The 19,641-nt window shown below is 36.9% G+C and overlaps 1 protein-coding gene across 1 annotated transcript in view; it reads right to left on the bottom strand.

The window, feature by feature from the left end:
- Nucleotides 1-19,641, bottom strand: part of nphp4 (nephronophthisis 4) — a 165,150-nt gene that overhangs the window by 15,896 nt on the left and 129,613 nt on the right. Inside the window, exons 18-22 of the mRNA XM_060882077.1 lie at nt 13,944-14,078; nt 12,072-12,283; nt 10,893-11,110; nt 4,633-4,822; nt 2,915-2,989 (exon numbers count right to left, since the gene is read on the bottom strand). Coding sequence (XP_060738060.1) covers nt 2,915-2,989; nt 4,633-4,822; nt 10,893-11,110; nt 12,072-12,283; nt 13,944-14,078 — 830 coding nt within the window. The remainder of the gene's footprint in view (nt 1-2,914; nt 2,990-4,632; nt 4,823-10,892; nt 11,111-12,071; nt 12,284-13,943; nt 14,079-19,641) is intronic.

Consider the following 19,641-nt stretch of genomic DNA (forward strand, 5'->3'; position numbering starts at 1 on the left):
CTAATTCAGACATGGTCACTTGAGGACAAAGGGACGAAGGCATCACTCTCTCAGTGGCATGCTCTCTGCAAAATCATACACTTGTGTACACACACACACACACACACACACACACACACACACACACACACACACACACACACACACAACTCACTGATTCAAACTGCCCAATCAAATCAGCTTAAAATTATTATGTAACAAAAATCCATTTAAACGAGTCAGCTCCCATTGCTAAGGTTAAACACAAATTCTAAATTGCCCAGAAAAGTACTTCTGCTGAAATGCATGGCGAGGAGCCAGAAATACAGAAAGAGTGCTTGAGCATGACATCCAAACACAGCCAAGAGAACCGCGCCTAACCAACCTGCGGAGTCGTTTTCTGCTCACATGCTCTGATGTTCCTCAGGAGAGAAGCTGTGTAGTTTATGATTTTAAAGCATACACACTACCCAGGTAGAGAGAGCTGTTCCGCATTTGATTTCTATCAAACAAAATATGGGGCAGCAGTTTAGAAAACATCCGCTGGTTTTCAACCAGAAATTCAACCAATTCTGAACTGCGTGCGATTTTTGTCCTAATTACTGTAAATGAGAAACATAAAAAATAATTTAACCTAGCACTGGCCTTTTGTAGCCACAAAGCATAAAAAAAATAAATAAATAAATAAATAAATAAATAAATCTATTTGCAGGTTACTTCTCTTTACAGACTTAGTGAAATAAGTTTAAACGTTACAACAGTATTTCTAAAAAGAAAAGCTTCTTGTATTCCGTGTACACTCATGCAGGTGAATACGCTGATTTTCTGGGCAGCACGGTCAGATCATTAACCTGACCTGCATGTATTGATAGCTCAGACCTCCGAGGTTGCCAGTTTGGATAGAAAATATGGACTGAAAACGTAAATCGCTTTTGTTGTGGTCAGATGTAGTTGGGCTTAACATGAAATCAATAAACAATTTAAAGAAAGGCAGAATAAATAAAGTTAATATGGTGCTATATGAACGGGGAAATGGCAAGCATTCAAATAAACATCTAATAGCCTCAAGTCTATTGCCAATATTTTGCTTCATGAAATGTCCTAGTTTAATTAAACAATATGGCTTCCAGCCTCATTATGTAACAGCTTAGAAAACAGCAATTGATTCAGCATGTGCTATTATTTAACTTTTCTACTTGTTGTTCTGAGGTGTAGGCCATTTTGGAGGTTATTTTGGATTAGTTTAAAGGATAAAATGACTAGGCACTCATCTGCCATGTTTACAGCTCATTTGAAGTATGAGTTTTTTCATAATAATTTACGATCTTTGATATAATCTGATAAGATCGCTGACTCATCCAATGTCCAGTTTTATCTGAATGCCAACGTGCACAGTTTCAGTATTAACTCTTGACTATGTGCATGAAATCGAATAGCCTAAATGGTGCCCCTGGTTGGGTGTGTGTGTGTGTGTGTGTGTGTGTGCGTGCGCGTGCATGCATGCCTGTGTATGAGCGTGCGAGTGTGCGAGTGTGCTCGAGTATCGCATATACTTCAGAACTGATTTCATCAGGTCTGTTAAAAATCAGTGCAGCCTGCTGTACAAGCACACAACCAAGATGCAGGATGTTATTAATCAGGCATAAGGAACATTTCTGAAAGTTCAATGGTGTAACATCTAAAGCAGCTTAAAAATCAAAAAGGATCTGTGTACAAATGCTTAAAAGTGTGAGAATTGGTTTTAAGCATTTTGGCCCATGGTTGATCCTGGGTACAAACTTAAGCATTTTGGCAAAGTCTACAACTGCACTTCAAGGATATTTCAGGGCTTTTGATTAATTGTGAAGCTCAGTAGCTACTGCGGACAGTCAGTAATTTCACTTGCCAAATATACAAAGCACTAAAACTAAACACACGGCAATCTCTTTTAATTAAAGGACCTCAATGTTCCTATCATTAGAGTACATGGTGCAGGGTATGGTGTTTATTCATTTCCTTATTTGACCTCTTTATTTCACACCACGTACATGCCGTCACATTTGACCAAATGCATGAGAATAATAGACTGTTGGAGAAAAAAACCCAAAAAAAACAGCAGAAGAACAAGAAAAACATACAAAAATGTTTATTCATGCTGCTCTTGTGTGGGCAAAAGTAATGTGTTCGTCCTATTGTCCACAGATTTCTATTCACCTTACAGCTAGTGGTCCAATAAAACAAAAGCAGGGCTATCTGTGAGCTTGTGTGTGTAGAAGAGTGCTTTTTTTTAATCTCAAGTGTGTTATGATGTCATGTGACCCAGCATAAGAAAGATTTTTTTTTGAGGAGCAACACAAGGTTACTCCAGGCAATACAAATATCAATGCCAAATATTCAAGCTTTTCAAAACAGAACCCAGATTCTATTTTACGTTTGCTAAGTTCACATGAATTGTAATGTGCAGCGCAGCAGCACACTGATGATGATGATGATGATGATGATGATGATGATGTAGTAAAGTCAAAGGTCAACCTGTTTAAAAGCATATCTTTCTAGCATTTCCAGACCTGGTTTCTTTATTTCTATCACTGACTATTTCACATCCTGTCTAACGCCACTTTTCTCTAGAACCAAACCATTAATGTAGGTGAAGGCATCAGTCTTATATTCACAGTATAAAACTCTTTACACTTTAGTCTTTTCATCCATATTCCATGGTACTCTGTGCTCAAGTCAATTCAATCAATTCAAAATCAATTAGTGGTGATATACAAGTACATTGTGTGCTTCTGTTAAAGGTGCTGTATGTTCCAGTCCTTCCAGTATCTGTTCCAGATATACAGTATGTACTCATTCTAAGGAGCTTCTACTTGTTTAATACATAAAGGTCAAGCAGAAAATATCTTGAAGGGAAGTGCATAAGACTGAAAGAGGCAACAAGGATGGATGTTCTTACCTTGATGGATTTAGCCCTCACTGTGTTAGACTTCTGGGGCTGAGCGAAATGAAGACTAGTGGAAGTCTTCGAGTCCTAAAACATCAATACAGAGACCATTAATGAACTGCACAATATTTACTGTATTTAAAGTTAAGGTCAGGAATCTTTTAAATGTTATTTGATTAAAAATGAATAAATGAATACGCTATTTCACAATTACATACCAATTACAAGACAAAATAATAACTGAATATAAACAACAATTTCAAAACATGCAAAAATTCCCTAATGCTCACGAATCCAACAGTATATATTAAGATCCTGGGAAGGCTGTAAACTTTTAAACATATTTACCATATTCTAATGGCTAACACCAATAACCTATAGACTGTGAAATTAGAATAGGATGCTTTTAGGAAAAGGAAGGGCTAACAGAAATTATTAAAGTGTATGCATAATAATGCGTAATAGCATTTTATACTGATTAGAACAAACTTTTTTTTGGCATCCTTTGCATTCTTTTATTGCACATCAGCTGCTGTAATGGACAGCACAAATAGAACATTGGAATTATGCAATTTCCTGTTTCTGTTAGCTGCATAAGCATATTTATAAGCATATTTATAAGCATAAAGATATGGAGTTGAGAGCCGGGAAAGTCGCCTGCTAGAGTTTACGGCAAAAGAGGAGTAAATCTGTATTTATAATATAAGCTGTGAATAACAAATTCATAACAAATTGTACAAAGCAGGAGAAGAATAACGTCATTAATTTGTATTTTTCTTTATCCTACTGAAATTATTTTCTGGTTGCACCACATGACGTGCTTCTTAATTGTCATACCTGCAAACTAGACGCTTTTCGGCGAAATTCGCCGTTTTTAATCAAAATATGTAATTTGTGTGAATCGTGTAGATCCGAAGAGTTTTTAGTTTTTTTTTTGGGGGGTGTGGGGGGTGTGGGGGGTGGGGGGTGTCATCCTCGCTTCTTTTGACCAATCAGCATTCAGAAGCAAGATAAGGCAATCACATATTTCGTCCCTCACTTCAAGCCACAGAGGACGAACAAAAAGCAATAAAGAGACACATTGCTAAACAACGAAAACGGGCACTTGAAAGGCTTGTGGTGGCCAAAAAACAAAGGAAATAGCAATATTTGTGTTCATCAATTTATTAAGGTTCCAAGGCACTCAAATTGTACACAGAAAAAATATTTCCAAAAAATTTTGGTAAAAATAGGATTAATAAAAGTGCTTTTTTCACTTGAAGCAAATGTTGTCTTTTCCCTTTATGTTCTTGTCAGAGTGCTTCATTTTAAGTTCTCAATTTTTCTTTTTTTTTGGGGGGGGTGGGGTGGTTATTTCGAACTTTGTCACCTTTTTCACCTCTTGTGAGTTTGCAGGTATGAATTGTTGTATAACGGTCAAATAATCTGTGATAGAAACCACAGATTGTGTATATACTGTATGGCGGTTTACCGTAACATGGACAGTTCTGAAAAATGCCTGCACCCAAAATAGCAGACTATATTATAATATCAGACACTGCAGCAGACTCGACATCTGTAGCCCACAGTAAGAACAGAAAGTACTGTCCAGTATCAGCAAAATAAACAACATATAAAAACAAGGACTGGGGCATTTGGTTGAAAGTCACAAAAAAAAAAACAGTTCATGCTTTGTGAGCATTGTACAGAGAGAGCATTTGAAAAAAGATCGTACCTGACAGAAAGTTTACCTGAGAAAGCAGTGCATGCCCAGAGACAAAGCTTTGGTACTTGAGAGGGATGTGGACGCTCTCTCTGGGCCGCAAGTACACCTGAGGTGTCAAGCCGTCTTCCTTCATGTGAAACATCTCCACCTCCAATGGCGTGCATGTCTTGGTCATGTCTTTAAAATACCTCCATTCCTCAGCGTTCACTATAACACTACAGACAGAAGTTGAGAAGTGAAGAACAGCTTCAGGCTTTTCTTTTCGCTTTCCAACACTTTACGCTGCTGGTTAAGAAAGCAGTGTGGATTTTGTTTACTGTTAGTAAAAAAAAAAGAGAAAACTCCATTTCTATTGCCTGTTAAAAATAAATAAATAACATGGGCTGAGAATAAAATAGTACTTCCATACTAAGAATTTCATCCACAAATATATGAAGGAAAAGTTGCTTGAGACATCAAAGCCTGAACCTCGGGTCATGGGAAAGTGAATATTCGTAAAATATGATCAAAGGAATTTCAGGGTTTCGAAACTCCATCTTGCAGACAAAGGACAGGGACCTGAAATTGAGTCTCATCATGTTTTATCATATTCTGTTCCATAATATCCAGCACTAAAGGCGGCGTGTCTTTCCGAGACTCTCACACACTCCTGAGGAGGGGAAGACTTGAAAAGCGACAATAAGACATTTCATGCTTTAGAAACAGGAAAAGAGCTGCAGGCAGACAGAAGTAAAAGTGTTCAGCTCTACAATCCAAAACTCAACATCCTAACAGGTGGTGAAAAAGATCTTTTTAGAAAATACACAAAGGATTCATGTCATTTGACTGACTGACATTTAACTTACAGTTTCTTTATGATGGTTTGACAGAATGATAACCCAGTAAAAATACCAATGTTTCTAGCATATTTTACGCATGCAGTTAATTATATATAATTCGCTTGAACAAGGCTTATCAGTACTTAGTAGAAACACTGTCGTATGTAATTACAACTGCAATCCAGCTTAGACATGTCTTTCTATATTATATAGACCAGATTTGAACAATATGGCTCCTAACATGTTTGCCCATTTGTCTTAAGAAAATGCTGAAATATTGCTAAGTGTCAGGGATGCAGGATAATATAGACCCAAATGCAGGATAGCTAAAATAAACAGGGTTTATTAACTAAAAAACACAAAATAGGACAAAGACAACAGCAGACACGACTAGAACACGACAACAGACAACAGCTGCTTAAGGCAACGCGGCTCAAATAAATACTGACAACAATTAACACATGAGGAACAGGTGTGCAGAGGCAAGGAGGAAGAGACAAGGGCGAGGAAGAGACAAGGGCGAGGCAGACACATGACACAAAACATAAACAAATGCACGTAGCCAAAGTCCGGGCTGAGTCCTGACACTAAGTGCTAGAACAAAGCATCTCTACAACATGACGCTACCACCACCATGCTTCACCGTGGATGGCAGTGATGTTCTTAAATACTGAAGACTTTTGGATTTCGGATAATATTGCTTTGCATTGAGAGATCTCATGAATCATGAGAACATTTATAAATATGTTAGCTCAGTCTTCAACATAGAACTTTTATTTATACATTTTTTTTCCATTTTGTTGTTATTATTTGTAGTTGGATGTTGCTAAAAAATCTATATTGCTAGATATCTTCGGGATGTAGTAGGAATAACATTTTAAAACACAGCTGCTTGGTTTGTTTTGGAGATGGACTCAAAATAACCAGCGCTTGCTATTTTGCCACTTTGCTGATGTGATTATCATTGGACGCCATGCAAGCTGTTGGAAACTATCCAGGTCATTAACAGCTACAATTAAATTAGCATTAAATCATCAAAACAACTGCTGATCCACCAAACATTGTATTATTCAGGTAAATTTATACTGAGTCAAAAACATTAAAAAATGTTTTTTCCCAGATGCCTACAATAAAAGTACATTTAATTGTACACTTTATTATTTGATTAATAAAAAGTGAATTATTAATTGTCATTTGTAGTAGACAAAAAAAAATGCTGTTTTGTTGTAGATTTGCTTTTATTGCCTAGGATTTTTAAGAACTAGCATGTTTTATTTGATCTGTATACATATATATATATATATATATATATATATTTATATTTTTATATATATATGTGTGTGTGTGTGTGTGTGTGTGTGTGTGTGTGTGTGTGTGTGTGTGTGTGTGTGTGTGTGTGTGTGTGTGTAAGAGTCTAGGAAAAACATGCCACCTTTAGTGCTGGATATTAGGTGTATGTGCGTGTTTGTGCTATATGCTTGCATTTGATCTTGCCAAAGATGTAAATCGCTTCAAATAAAAGCCTTTGCCAGATGAAGAAAACATAAATATGTACATTGCAGTAAATGCCAGCAGAGTGCATATACGAGAGCACAGTAATGAACAAGACACGTGCAGGTGCTGCTTGAAAACTAGCACCGAAGTCTAAACACAACACAGTGTGTGCTCAAGCCAGAAGGACATGACCGATTCACAGGTGGTGCAGATTCAAAGGAAGGATTTCACTCATATTACAGGTATTGCAGCAACATGTCAGAAGGAGTGTGTTCCTCACACCCCATGGTGCTGCCAGAGTAGATATGTTACGCTACCCGCTGCTTCTACTGTACGTCACTGCACTCAGAAATCAACCCCTCAAAGCTTTTCTCCTATTTTCACATTGTCTGGAGGACTAATCTCTCCAATGCTTTCAACATATTACATGATCACATATTGCAGAAGTGATGAAGGCTTTGGATCTTTACTGCTAAACGTTCTCTTGGTTTTGAGGTGAATGCATTGATTCGAATTTCTAATCATTTGCAGGGTCCATTTGCAGGGTCGGTTACTCTGCCTTCAAGATTTTCTGCTGCATTTCTTATTTTGAAAATGTTATTTGTGCCTGCATTTTGTATTGAACAGAAATTCAGATTAGTTAAAAGGTAGAAGAATTAGCGACTTTCAGGCCATGTTGCTATTGGGAAGAAAAAAAAAAAAACACCTTTGATTTGATAACAGTACATTAACTCTGCTTCACCCAAAGATGCAACATACCACCCTGACATTGATTAGTTTCCTCTAATAGTGTGCACTGTCATGTTTTATCCCTTACTAATCAAACACTTCTTTTCTTCCAAACCAATGATCATTCAATTTTAATGCCCATGAACAATGCATCACTTAATCCACCACAAAATATTTATTAAAAACAAATAACCAAAAAAAAAAAAAAGAACAGAATGACTAATTGTGCATTTAAATATTAAGGGTGAGGCTTAGCTCCATTTTATACAACTAACTACAAACCACTGGCATCCACATTCTTAATTATCATCCCAGCCTCAACATACAGGGGTTTTCTCCATACAAAGCCAAATTACACCCTATAGCTTGGGGTATAAACAACTTCTCAATGTCGACTGCGTGGGTTTGGACATCATTGTTAGGCTTCGGTTCAGACTCCAAGCCACAACTGCCATATTATAATACACCAGAATATGATCTTGAGCATTGTTAAATAACGGCCTGTAGACTGATGACTCCTCCAGCTCTTCCCTTGCTGCAATGTTTTCTCCTTCCTTATGTTTATTACGGTAATTTACCGGAATTCCGAACAAGGCTTAGGGACGTTATGACATAACAGGCTTTATTTGCACGTAGGCGGATACAAAATTTGCTTGAAAAACACTGAAAAATTGCAAGATTGGTTGGGTGTAAGCGCATTTCTCTTTTACGCAACCAGATTTTGTAGATTTATGCTATGGCCAAAAGCATGTGCATATATGTCCAAAATATATATATATACACCCTTAGGTTTTAGGATAGGTTACACCCTATCCTCCAATTTAGTTAATAGATGTCTTAAGCCCATTGGTTCAGGGCCTGGTCTGTTAATTTTGATATGTGTGATTGGATGGGGGCGGGTCTTTGTCGTGAGGGGATTGACGACGAGAAGAGAGAGTCGGACATGTTTGGTTTTTTGTGTCGCTCATTAAAAGGATCTTCAGAGGACTTTTTTGTTTGTTGCTTTCCACCAGTTAATACTGTCAGTGTGGCAGGATACAGTGTTTAATAGACACTTTAAAACAAATAGTGACTTTCGTGGAGCTATTTTTTCTGTTTTTCCTGGAGCATATTGGCAAAGTTTGCTGCGGATTATAGGTGTTGTTCCCGAACTTTCTTTTACCACCGAGGGAAAAAGTGCTCATGCATTTGTTCGTGGATCACAAAGGCTATTTACCGAGTAACCTAAGTGGATTATGCTTTCTTTGACCCTGGATTCAAGACTGCGAAGTGACTAAGTTTTTTTTTCCATTGTTCTATCGATTAAAAAGAAGGGGTGAAGTAGCTTATCGCCACAACGCTCACAAGCATCGTCCAGGCCTGCTACATTTTTTTTTTCTCCTTGTTTTGCTAATTTGGTCATGACCATAACATGTTTCAGTGAAATATTAGTAAGGTTCAAGTTAGTAAACTTATTACGAATTCTAAGTAGTTTGTTAAATAATAAAGTAATACTTATTGTTTTATTCGTCTTTTTGGCATGTGCTTTATTCACTAATGACTATTTAAGTATTGTTAGTAACACTGCTAATTTTCTTTGTTTTAAATTCATAATATATACTGTGATTTGTGACTTGCCTAAGTTGTGTTTGGATCTTTGTTAACAAACCCAGAGTGCTCTTATCGTAAAGGGTGGGATAAGAGTGCTACATATATATATATATATATATATATATATATATATATATATATATATATATATATATATATATATATATATATGTGCTGTTATAATAGCCACCACTTTTCCACATGATTTTGGAATGTGGCTGTGGGGATGTGCATCAGTGAATCCAAATACTGATGTTTGGAAGTGAAGGTCTTGTGCAAAAGAGGTCAGGAGGGTTGGGGTCAGAGCTGTGTGAGACCACAAGAGCTTGCTTTGTGCACAGCAGCATTGTCATGCTAGAACAGATTTGGACACCCTAGTCCCAGTAAAAACAACCTCTTAATTATACAGCATGCAAAGACCTACAGTACTAGACTATTGTGTGCTCCAAGTTTGGGGAAGGCCCAGATAAGGGTGTGACAGGCAGGTATTTACATAATGTTGAAATGTGCTATAACAATCTGGACATCTAATAAGGTCAGATTTTTTAACACCAATATCAAATCAGCCCTTGGTGCGGGTGGAGGAAGATACCATACAAAATTGCTGGGGATGATCACAAATGTCACTAGAAAAAAATTCAAATGGAACACCCAAGGCATGTGAAAGAAAGGATGGCCATGCAAATCTTCACACTAAAACATGGAGGTGGACTGCAAGAGATTGGGATACTCTTGGCACCAGCTGGAAAGAAGGCCCAGAACATGGATAACTGGAAAACACTTGGCAGCAGCCTATAGCCTAGACTTTGGGATGGATCAGCCAGATGCCCCACAAACCTGCCACAAATGCCTTCAAGTAAAGCCATCACCTGGAATCCTCAAGGGTAGTGGAATAAAGGATAACCAGGCAATTCCTGACATCAAGAGCTGGAGGTGGACATCAAGAGATTTGGCTGCTCTTGGATCCAGGTGAAAAAAGGGCCTTGAATATGGATGGCTGAAAGACCATGTGGTTTATGCCACACTCACTGAGGATGGATTCACTACTGAAAGGGACTTCCAACTGGAAAAAAACGCAGACAATGGCCTATAACCCAAATCCTGGGGATTTAACAACCACGTGTCTACTACAAATGACATTAGTCAATGACCATAGCTAGTGGCATAGTGGACAGCCACACAATACCGAGAAGCAAGACATGGGACTGAAGGGACTGAAGCCAACTGGAAAAGCCAACTGGACCTTACACTGTCAATGGCCTATACCCAAGAAGGTACTTTATATCTTAAGTACTGCATAGTTAGTTCCATGATAGCAATGCCAATACAAGAAGAATGTGATCTTTTTAACACAGCACTTAGCAAAAGTGGGAATAATTTTTAAATTTACATGTAAACCTCTACATCACATTGATCTGTTCATTCAACCGGTTCACCGCCCCATTGATCCTAAACCCTTAGAGAATTAGCAGAGATTTATCAGAAAGGTTGATGGTTGTGGTGCTTAGCTGCTGAAAACAGTCAATAAAAGAGGAGAAAAAATTATATCGGGGTTGAGCTTAGAAACCGCACTATATGCACTGTAAAATAAACAGTGTGTCCACATTGAGAAAAAAGGGTGTGTGTATACGTGTGTGTATGTAAAAAGTCCCACCTAAGCTCAGGGTCTTCACACTCAATGGTGACCGTCTGAGGAATGTTAAAAGGGTTCTTAAGCACAAACTCAAAGAATTCAGCAGTGCCGAGTGTAGCGTAGATCGTGTGTGTGGTGGTGATTGCTTGGCTGAGCATGTTAATGATTCCCTCCACTTTGCAGCGCTCTCGATAGGCCTCTATTAATCGCAGGTCCTGAGAATGATCCTCCTTTCTCCTCTGGAATAGAAGAAACAGAAATAAATAAATAAATAAAATAAGTAATATGTGTGATTAGAACACATTAAACAATTAAATAAACCTTGAACATTTAAACAACGTGTTAGGCAACAAAAGATGATGGGGGGGAAAAAAATGAACAAACTTTTACAATCCTTAAAAAGAAGTAAAGAGGATATACAGTATGCCACTGAGTTTAGGACAGTGCTTAGTGAAGTGGAGATGAAGATGAAGGCAACGATCCAGAGTGCTTTATCTCATATATCATTCACAGATGTAAGTGCCAAGCTCAGTTACCGCTGAAGAGCAAGTGATGCTTTGGGATATGATGTGAATGCAATAAAAAAAAATAAAAAATTGTCAGCTGGTTAAAAAGAATTTTTTTTTTTTTAAATATACCTGTATACTGAGTACCAGCAATCTATAAGATTGCACCCAGTAGCCCAGTAAGACCTTTATTAATATATATTTTTCAAGACGCATTAAAACAGCAACACAGATTATATGTATCATGTATTATGATAAGGAATGAAACACTACAGTGCATACAGTTTTAAGAAAAATAATTCTTTTCCTATAGCAGCATGTCCTGCAGTGTTTTATTTCTTCTTATACTTATTTCTTCTTGCCAAGGCAAATTAGCAAGAATTAAAAAATGACTTATTAATGAATAAGAAGTCATACATTTGTACACCGCAGCTTTAGACATTCGATCCTTTAGTAGCCTTTTTTTATCCCACTTTCATTTTAATGAGCTATCTTTATTAAATAACAGCACATTAATTTGTTAAATATTATTCGTAGATTATATGGAGCAACGTGTAACTGTTACTGTACAAACTATAATCTACTGTGATCTTGTTTTTAGCTATTTATAAATATCTTGTGAGAAAATGAAATGCATCAAGAAATATTTAGAGATCTTTGGTTTCTAATGTTCACCCAGTGTGCTTTGTCTTACCATGTAGCTGGATTTCTCATGTATTTTGTATGTGGGGTGTCCTTCATGTTGACGGACAGCTGCCATCCTGTCAATCTTCCTCTGACGTACTTCCTCGGTTTCACCTCGACTCTGCAGCCAGTCACTATCCACTTCTTTCTTCTGAATCTGCAGGAGACTAGCCAACTCGCCATCGATATCTGGCAAACGCTGGGCCCGCCTTGTGCTCCGTGCTACACACACACACACACACACACACACACACACACACACACACACACACACACACACACACACACACACACACAGAGTCTATATACTAAGTGTATGGCATATACAGTATACTTGTGCCTGTATCACAGATCATCTGACTGACAGGTGAAAGCATTTTTAGAAGACCTCATTCTGTAAAAACCTAAACAGCCTACAGCAGTCTAAAGACTTTTTAGTGAAAGAATCCGAGCTGCCTTCTATAAAATAAATACCTGTATATACCATACTTGTTGAAAAAAGAATTCTATTCTCGCTCTCATTAAATCAATATCTTCACTACAAGTTGTGACTTCTAGATCAGAACATCCACTATACATTCTCTCCCCGATGTCTTTACAATCAGTAAAGGTTCTCTCTTTATAATCGCTGTGTTTGGTTGAAAATTCCCTATTCAAAATCTTTTGCATTGTCAAAGATTCTTTTTTCATATTTCCTTTTTTTCTTCATATCTTCTTGCTTTAAAATCAACATCTATACGCAAGGTTCACTCTTCAAAGTCCCTCTTCATCTTCACTACAATTATTATACAAGCAATTACAATTATTATACAATGTATTAATGATCAGTGTGCTCAGTACAGTTTCCATTTTTACATGTTTAGTTAAGGTTCTGTCTTCAAAATCAGTATATTCAGTAAATTATGCATGTTCTTTAAATGTGTTCTCTTCAAATTCAGAAACTTAACTAAATGTGTTCTTTTCAAATTCAGAACCTTAACTAAATGTGTTCTCTTCAAATTCAGAACCTTAACTAAATGTGTTCTTTTCAAATTCAGAACCTTAACTAAATGATTTCTCTTCAAATTCAGAACCTTAACTAAATGATTTCTCTTCAAATTCAGAACCTTAACTAAATGATTTCTTTTCAAATTCAGAACCTTAACTAAATGTGTTCTCTTCAAATTCAGAACCTTAACTAAATGATTTCTTTTCAAATTCAGAACCTTAACTAAATGCCTTCTCTTCAAATTCAGAACCTTAACTAAATGTGTTCTCTTCAAATTCAGAACCTTAACTAAATGATTTCTCTTCAAATTCAGAACCTTAACTAAATGATTTCTTTTCAAATTCAGAACCTTAACTACATGTGCTCTCTTCAAATTCAGAACCTTAACTAAATGTGTTCTCTTCTAACTAACTAACTATCTTAACTAAGGGTTTTCTCTTCAAATGCAGTTTCTTAACTTAAGTTTATTTCTTAAAATTCAGTAGCTTAACTAAAAATTCTCTTTTCAATATCAGTATCTATATTTCAGAGTCTCTCTTCAAAGACATATTCAGTAAAATCTCTGCTTTTGAAATAAGTACCTTCGGTAAATGTTCTCTCTGTTCTCTTCTAAATCAGTATATTCAGTTAAAGGCCTCTGTACTAAATCACCAAGCACCCTATGGTGTTCTCTTCAAAATTAGCATGTTAGGTAATTATACTTTTTGTCAGTATTAGTATCTTTACATCATACTACCTGAGGGCTAGTGGAAAGCCATTATAACCAAGTTAATGCTTAAAACGATTCATCACTATGTGTCCATTTCTTTAAGCCTTGTATCTTGAAATTGTAGTATAATTCTTTATTATTACCACTACACTATCACTCAGAAACAAAATGGAGAAGTGCAGTACCGGTGAGATTGTGGGTGGCGTTTGAGGACAGACTGCCTCCTTGAAAGCCTGTGGGAGTCTGGCTGGGCTGAATGACATGAGAGCGAGATGGAGGGAGAAGAACAGACGGGTTTGGGTTTTTCTCCACCACACCACCTGTTAAACACAAGAGCCAGGATTGATTCAATTTGCTTCTAAACCTATTCTCTCTCATTTCATTTTGTCAGCTCAATTTCAGAAATCTTTGTGAAGAATTAGGTTTGTATTGATGTCTTGAAATAAATAAGCAACCAAAGTGTCATACAGTAGTACAGTAATGTTTACTTATTATTATTAGTAGTATTACTGTATTTAATACTTTCATTTATACAAAATGAAGAAAGAAAAAAGGTGACGCATATGATTTTCAAAGACCTTGTTTTTAAAACTTGGTTCTCCAAATGGAATAATTAAGTATGGAATAAAACACAATGGATGACAAACTTTATCCCATTTAATATAGAAGTGTTTTATTCCATTTATACCACCGCAAATCAACGCTATCATTTTTCATTCTAGTACTACAAAACAATTCCTTCATGTCATGCTTGCATTACAGCAGTCATTCCTTCACCAAACTTAATTCTTAATTCTGTCTTTGAATCTCTATCTCTGAAATTAATAAGAAAAAGAAATGCAGCTTTCAAGGTTTCTCATCCATACTGAAGACAGTCCTGGCTTAAATTGGTCAACTTAAAGCTACCTCTGTTCTGTTTTTGACACTGAAGACTCTTTCCAAAATATTACATAAACACATTTTTACTATGTTTATGTAGATTGCTTATCTTCTACTTTGGGCTTTTCCCGTTAGGGGTGGCCACAGGGAATCATCTGTTTCTACCTAACTCTAGCCTCGGCATGCTCTACTCTCGCACCGATTACCTTCATGTCCTCTTTCAACACATCTATATATCTCCTCTTTGGCTTTCCTCTTGACCTCTTACCTGGCAGCTCCATCTCCAACATCCTTCTAGCAATATAACCATCTCCTTCCTCCATCCATGTCCAGATGACTATGTCCTATACTTTAAGGATGACTATCTGGAGTTTAAATCTCATCATGCCAACAGAGCAGTCAGTTATCTTTACTTTGTGTCTGTGACTCTTTTATACAGTCTATTGGCAGAAAAGAGTGTATGCATTGTTATCATGATCAATGTACTGAGCCTGAGTATTGATTCCAGAGCTTCAGAGCTTTCACAGACTACTCAGCAATCAAAAGGATACGAGATGTGATAACAATAATGATAAATTGAGCATGTACAGGAGAGGGGTTCTCTGACCCTGAGTGATTTTCAGGGGAACTTTCAAAAGAAAAGTGTGGGCCACATGTGTTTCACACCTCTTCACAAACCCGTCCTTGTTTTCTCTCAGTCAGCTGGAAGCACATTCTAAATGACCGCATTAGCTACATTAATACCCTATTCTCATGGGTATAACGTGAACATAAACAGCTCCAAGTTCCCCATTGGATTTGCACTTGATTACAGCTATTTGAATGGTGTAATTAGAGCGTATAAGGAGAACAAGGTCAGATCTGAGAGAAAGGTAGGTTAGCATGCTGCTTTTGATTGAAGAGGCTCTATTAAAAAATGTCAGCAGTGTGTGCAGGCTTTCGACAAAGTCCTGAGGCTTTGGCCTGTCAAAGCAGTGCAGATCTGGCAGAGAAGAGAACACCAGCGCTTTTTCTAACCTAAGGGATGATGGAGAGCCGGAGCATGCTGAAACATTGCTCACGATCGGTTCGACCCTGAAGCTTGTTGGTTTCACAAGGATTTTGTACGAACGTCTTGCCATAACATACAACAAGCCACTCAGAATTGCCCGGTGTCCTTGTGAAACATGAAACAATAGGCATCTATCATCTACATCTGGGCAAAGAGGCGTCAATTTCTTTCCTTCTGTTTAGACAGAGGTTAGAAGCTTCTAATACTGAAATATGGCTCCCATTTTTTATAGTAAATACACATATGATAGACACAACACTTAAGGTTTATATCAGTCTTTAAAGTACAATTTCAATATGATTAATGGGGGAAAAAATGACTGGCAGCTTTACGGTTGGTCTGTAGCCTTTCCTCTCAAATACATGGAATAAAAATTCATACAAAGAAAAGAAGTAAAGAATAAAGTAAATCCATCTATGACATATATATATATATATATATGTTTCAGTATCTAACTCACTAACACAATGTGTTGATTGTCTAAGAATAGCTTTGATAGTAGTTTGGTGTCAAGGCAAGGTGTTTATTAACTATATGCTTGACCAAATACTTAAAAAAGTGTGTTAGTGTGTTTTCAAACCCAATGTAAAAAAGTAATCAAATAGATTAATTAAGCTAATGTTGTCACAACCAGGAAGGAGGGAGACAGACCCGTACGCAGGATAGCTTCAAATGATGTTGGTATAATAAATAATACAAACAGTAAAAGACGATAACTTAAACAATACAAAGGATGAGGAAATAATACGGTAACACAGACGACACATAACTAGACATTAACTACATTCAACTAATGATTCCGCCCTTCCATCGGCAACGAGGCTCACTTAAATACACATGACAATAATTGACAATAACGAACAGGTGTGGATACAGGGAGAAGTGAACAAAGGCGGGGCAAACACGTGACAACAACAACAATAATAACAACTGCACATGGCCAAAAGTCCGGGCTGATTCCTGACAAATGTTTCCTATTATTTGATTACAATACTCATCTTTACTCAGTGTTTCAGTTGTGTTCTACTTGTAGATCGTTTTTCTTATGCGAGTCTGTTTATTTTAGTCTACTATAGTTTTTGAAGCAAAATTTAAAGTGTGAAACGAGTTAAAATTAAAAAAGTTTAATAATTTTATATTTGGTTTATTATAATCTTACAATAGGAACTATTAGAAGAAAATAAATAAGAAAAATGTTTTATTGATTTGGATTACACACTTTGTAATAAAGGTGTTATATAAAATCAAAATGATACAACATTTTATAAAACCTTTTCTTATTTGGTTCACACATCTTGATTGTTCCTCACTCCAAAGGCATGCTATTGTTCTCTAAATTGTCTCATCACAGAAATAAGGCACGTTGAAGGAAAAATTAGTGCACAAAGACGATTTTACATATCAAGCTTTCCTTCAAGCTCAATCGCTCTCTACTGCTATTTCTCCCTCAAGTCTCTCGGCTTAGAGTCTGCCATGCTTATCAAGCTTTTGCAGCCGAGCGGTGGAGGAGCCAGAGGCGGCCAGAAGAACGAAATTCTAATCTTCATTCGCTCCATCTGCCTGCGTTCATCTTCTCAACGCTGGAAAGACCGGTCTGCTGAACGCAGGTGAAACAGCTGGCTGCTACAGCGATGGCTCATTAAACTGCTCCACTCTCGAAATCCATCCACGATGCATTTTGTTTACTCTATTATACTGTAATTAATTCATCTTTTTTTTCTAAAGATTTGAAGTTGTTTTAATTATTTACTTGTCTGTTTACTTTGAGCTGAAATTAAATAAAGAAGATTTGATTAGGTTTTTCTTCGTTTCGTTTTTGTATACGCCAGAATGTGGTTTTAGCTGTGGGACAATTAAATGAGAACCAAAGAGGAAAAATCTGTTATTCAGCTGATCCAAAGTGAAAGCATAGAAACATTAGATGGAAAACCCATCAAATGAAAACGTGGCTGAAATCTGACAGCCGAAAAACGAGAAGTACTTTCTGACACCTCGACTATAATTTAAAAACCGGAAATATTTTTAATCTTTCTGCACAAATCTTGTGTAATATTTCAGTTTAACATACATGCTGTTAAACACAGTCCACCAAAACCTATAGTCGCTGTATAGTCGATGGAGTTGCCTCACACAGTGAATGCCATGACTTGATCGTGTTGTTGGATATTTAGGTGCAACAGCTAAATGGATTTGAACCTAATCAATTCATTTTACAATTTTTACATGTGATTTTCTCACTTTTCACGATTGTTAAAAAACAAACAAACAAAACAAATTTAGTAAAAGGTTGTTTGGGAAACCAAAAACGCTACTTCTATAGCAACAGTTTGAAAACTCTATTTCATCCTGGCACCTTTATTTTTGATGGAGTAGAGCGTCACCCAGCAGGAAAGAGTCCCATCATTTCAGCCTAACTGAAAATAATCAGAACTCAGATTACTTCATTGATCTATGCCATTCAAATAAAGGCCCACAAATAAGTGAAGGACTTCCCTACTGCTTTCTTTTATTATTCCTTCTTTGCTATTTGTCTGGTAATTACCTTAGCTTTGACCTTAAGCAGTCCGGGACGTGCCTGATAAAAATCACTATCACTCACTGAGCTGATAAATTCCAATCGAGTTCTCAAACAGACTAATGACCATTTCTCATTAAGAAACAAATACTGCAGACAAAAGCACTAATCCCGGATAAAGAGGCCTGAGCTCTTTATTCAGGAGTCTTGGATGAATTAATTGATTGTGGCTGTGAAGAGCTGTGACTTTGCCTTTAGTGAGCTATAAAAATAAATGCTGGGAAGCGTACCTACAAAAAGAGTTACACTGATAAATGTCACTCTGATCCTGGAGATAATTTGTACCATTTAGATTAAGACATCCTGTAGGTGCACCTTTTCTACCAGCTAGCGACAGTGAATATACAGTAAGTTGGTAAAACAAATAAAACGATTTATCGGTAATAGTCATGCTAATTAGCCGAACGATACAGTATATATAACGTGCAGAGCTCGGTTTGACATCCGGGCTTTATGGAGTTTGTCTGCTGAAAGTATGCTTTGTATTATAGTATTTTTTATAGTATATTTTGCCTGAACGGATTGTCAGGTTTAATAATCAGTTATCTGTTATCTGAAATTGCTTAATATATTGTGAGAAATGGACTGTGCGATTTTCACAAACAATATAACAAAATAATAAAGATCTCTCAGTGTGTACAGTATATAATCAAAAATCAAATAAATATTGTCTCATTGACTGAGTGTGGAAATACAACAGCCTAAAGTTGATCTCATGACAGAATACAGGTGATTCGTAGTCTCGGAATAATCTCGACTCACAGCTAGCACCATTGGAAACAGAGGTGTACATCAGAACTGACATCCCAATGGACCCAACAAAAGAAGTTGTGGGTGGTTTAGCTTCATGTGTGTGGGAGAAGGAAGCTTGCAGAATATAAAAAGGCCAGGTTCATTAACATGGAAGCACACTGGATGTGCTGTGTTACTCTTGTGGTGGTGCATGACACATTTACATTTATGACATTTGGCAGACACCCTCATCCAGAGCAACTTATATTTTTAGCTCATTTTATACAACTGAACAATTGAGGGTTAAGGGCCTTACACAAGGGCCCAGCAGGGGCAACTTGTTGGAACTGGGATATAAACTCAAACTTCTGATCAGTAGTTCAATGGCTTTCCCATTAAACTCCCACATTCAATATTTACCCCATTCAGACCCCATTTATCTTCAGTGGGTTTATATTTACAACATTTGGGAGATGTTCTTATGAAGACTCTATTAACAAATACACAGATACTGGTTCACTAGGACATGGACTGTGAATACCATCTGCCTTAAACTCTGTTGGGAGAGAATACAGCAAGAAAGGCATACAGACTGAAACAGGGTGGTGTGGGTAAATTTGGAAGGTTAAAAACAAGGTGAAAAGCT

This window comes from Tachysurus vachellii, chromosome 11, assembly GCF_030014155.1.
Source record: "Tachysurus vachellii isolate PV-2020 chromosome 11, HZAU_Pvac_v1, whole genome shotgun sequence".
Lineage (NCBI taxonomy): Eukaryota > Metazoa > Chordata > Actinopteri > Siluriformes > Bagridae > Tachysurus > Tachysurus vachellii.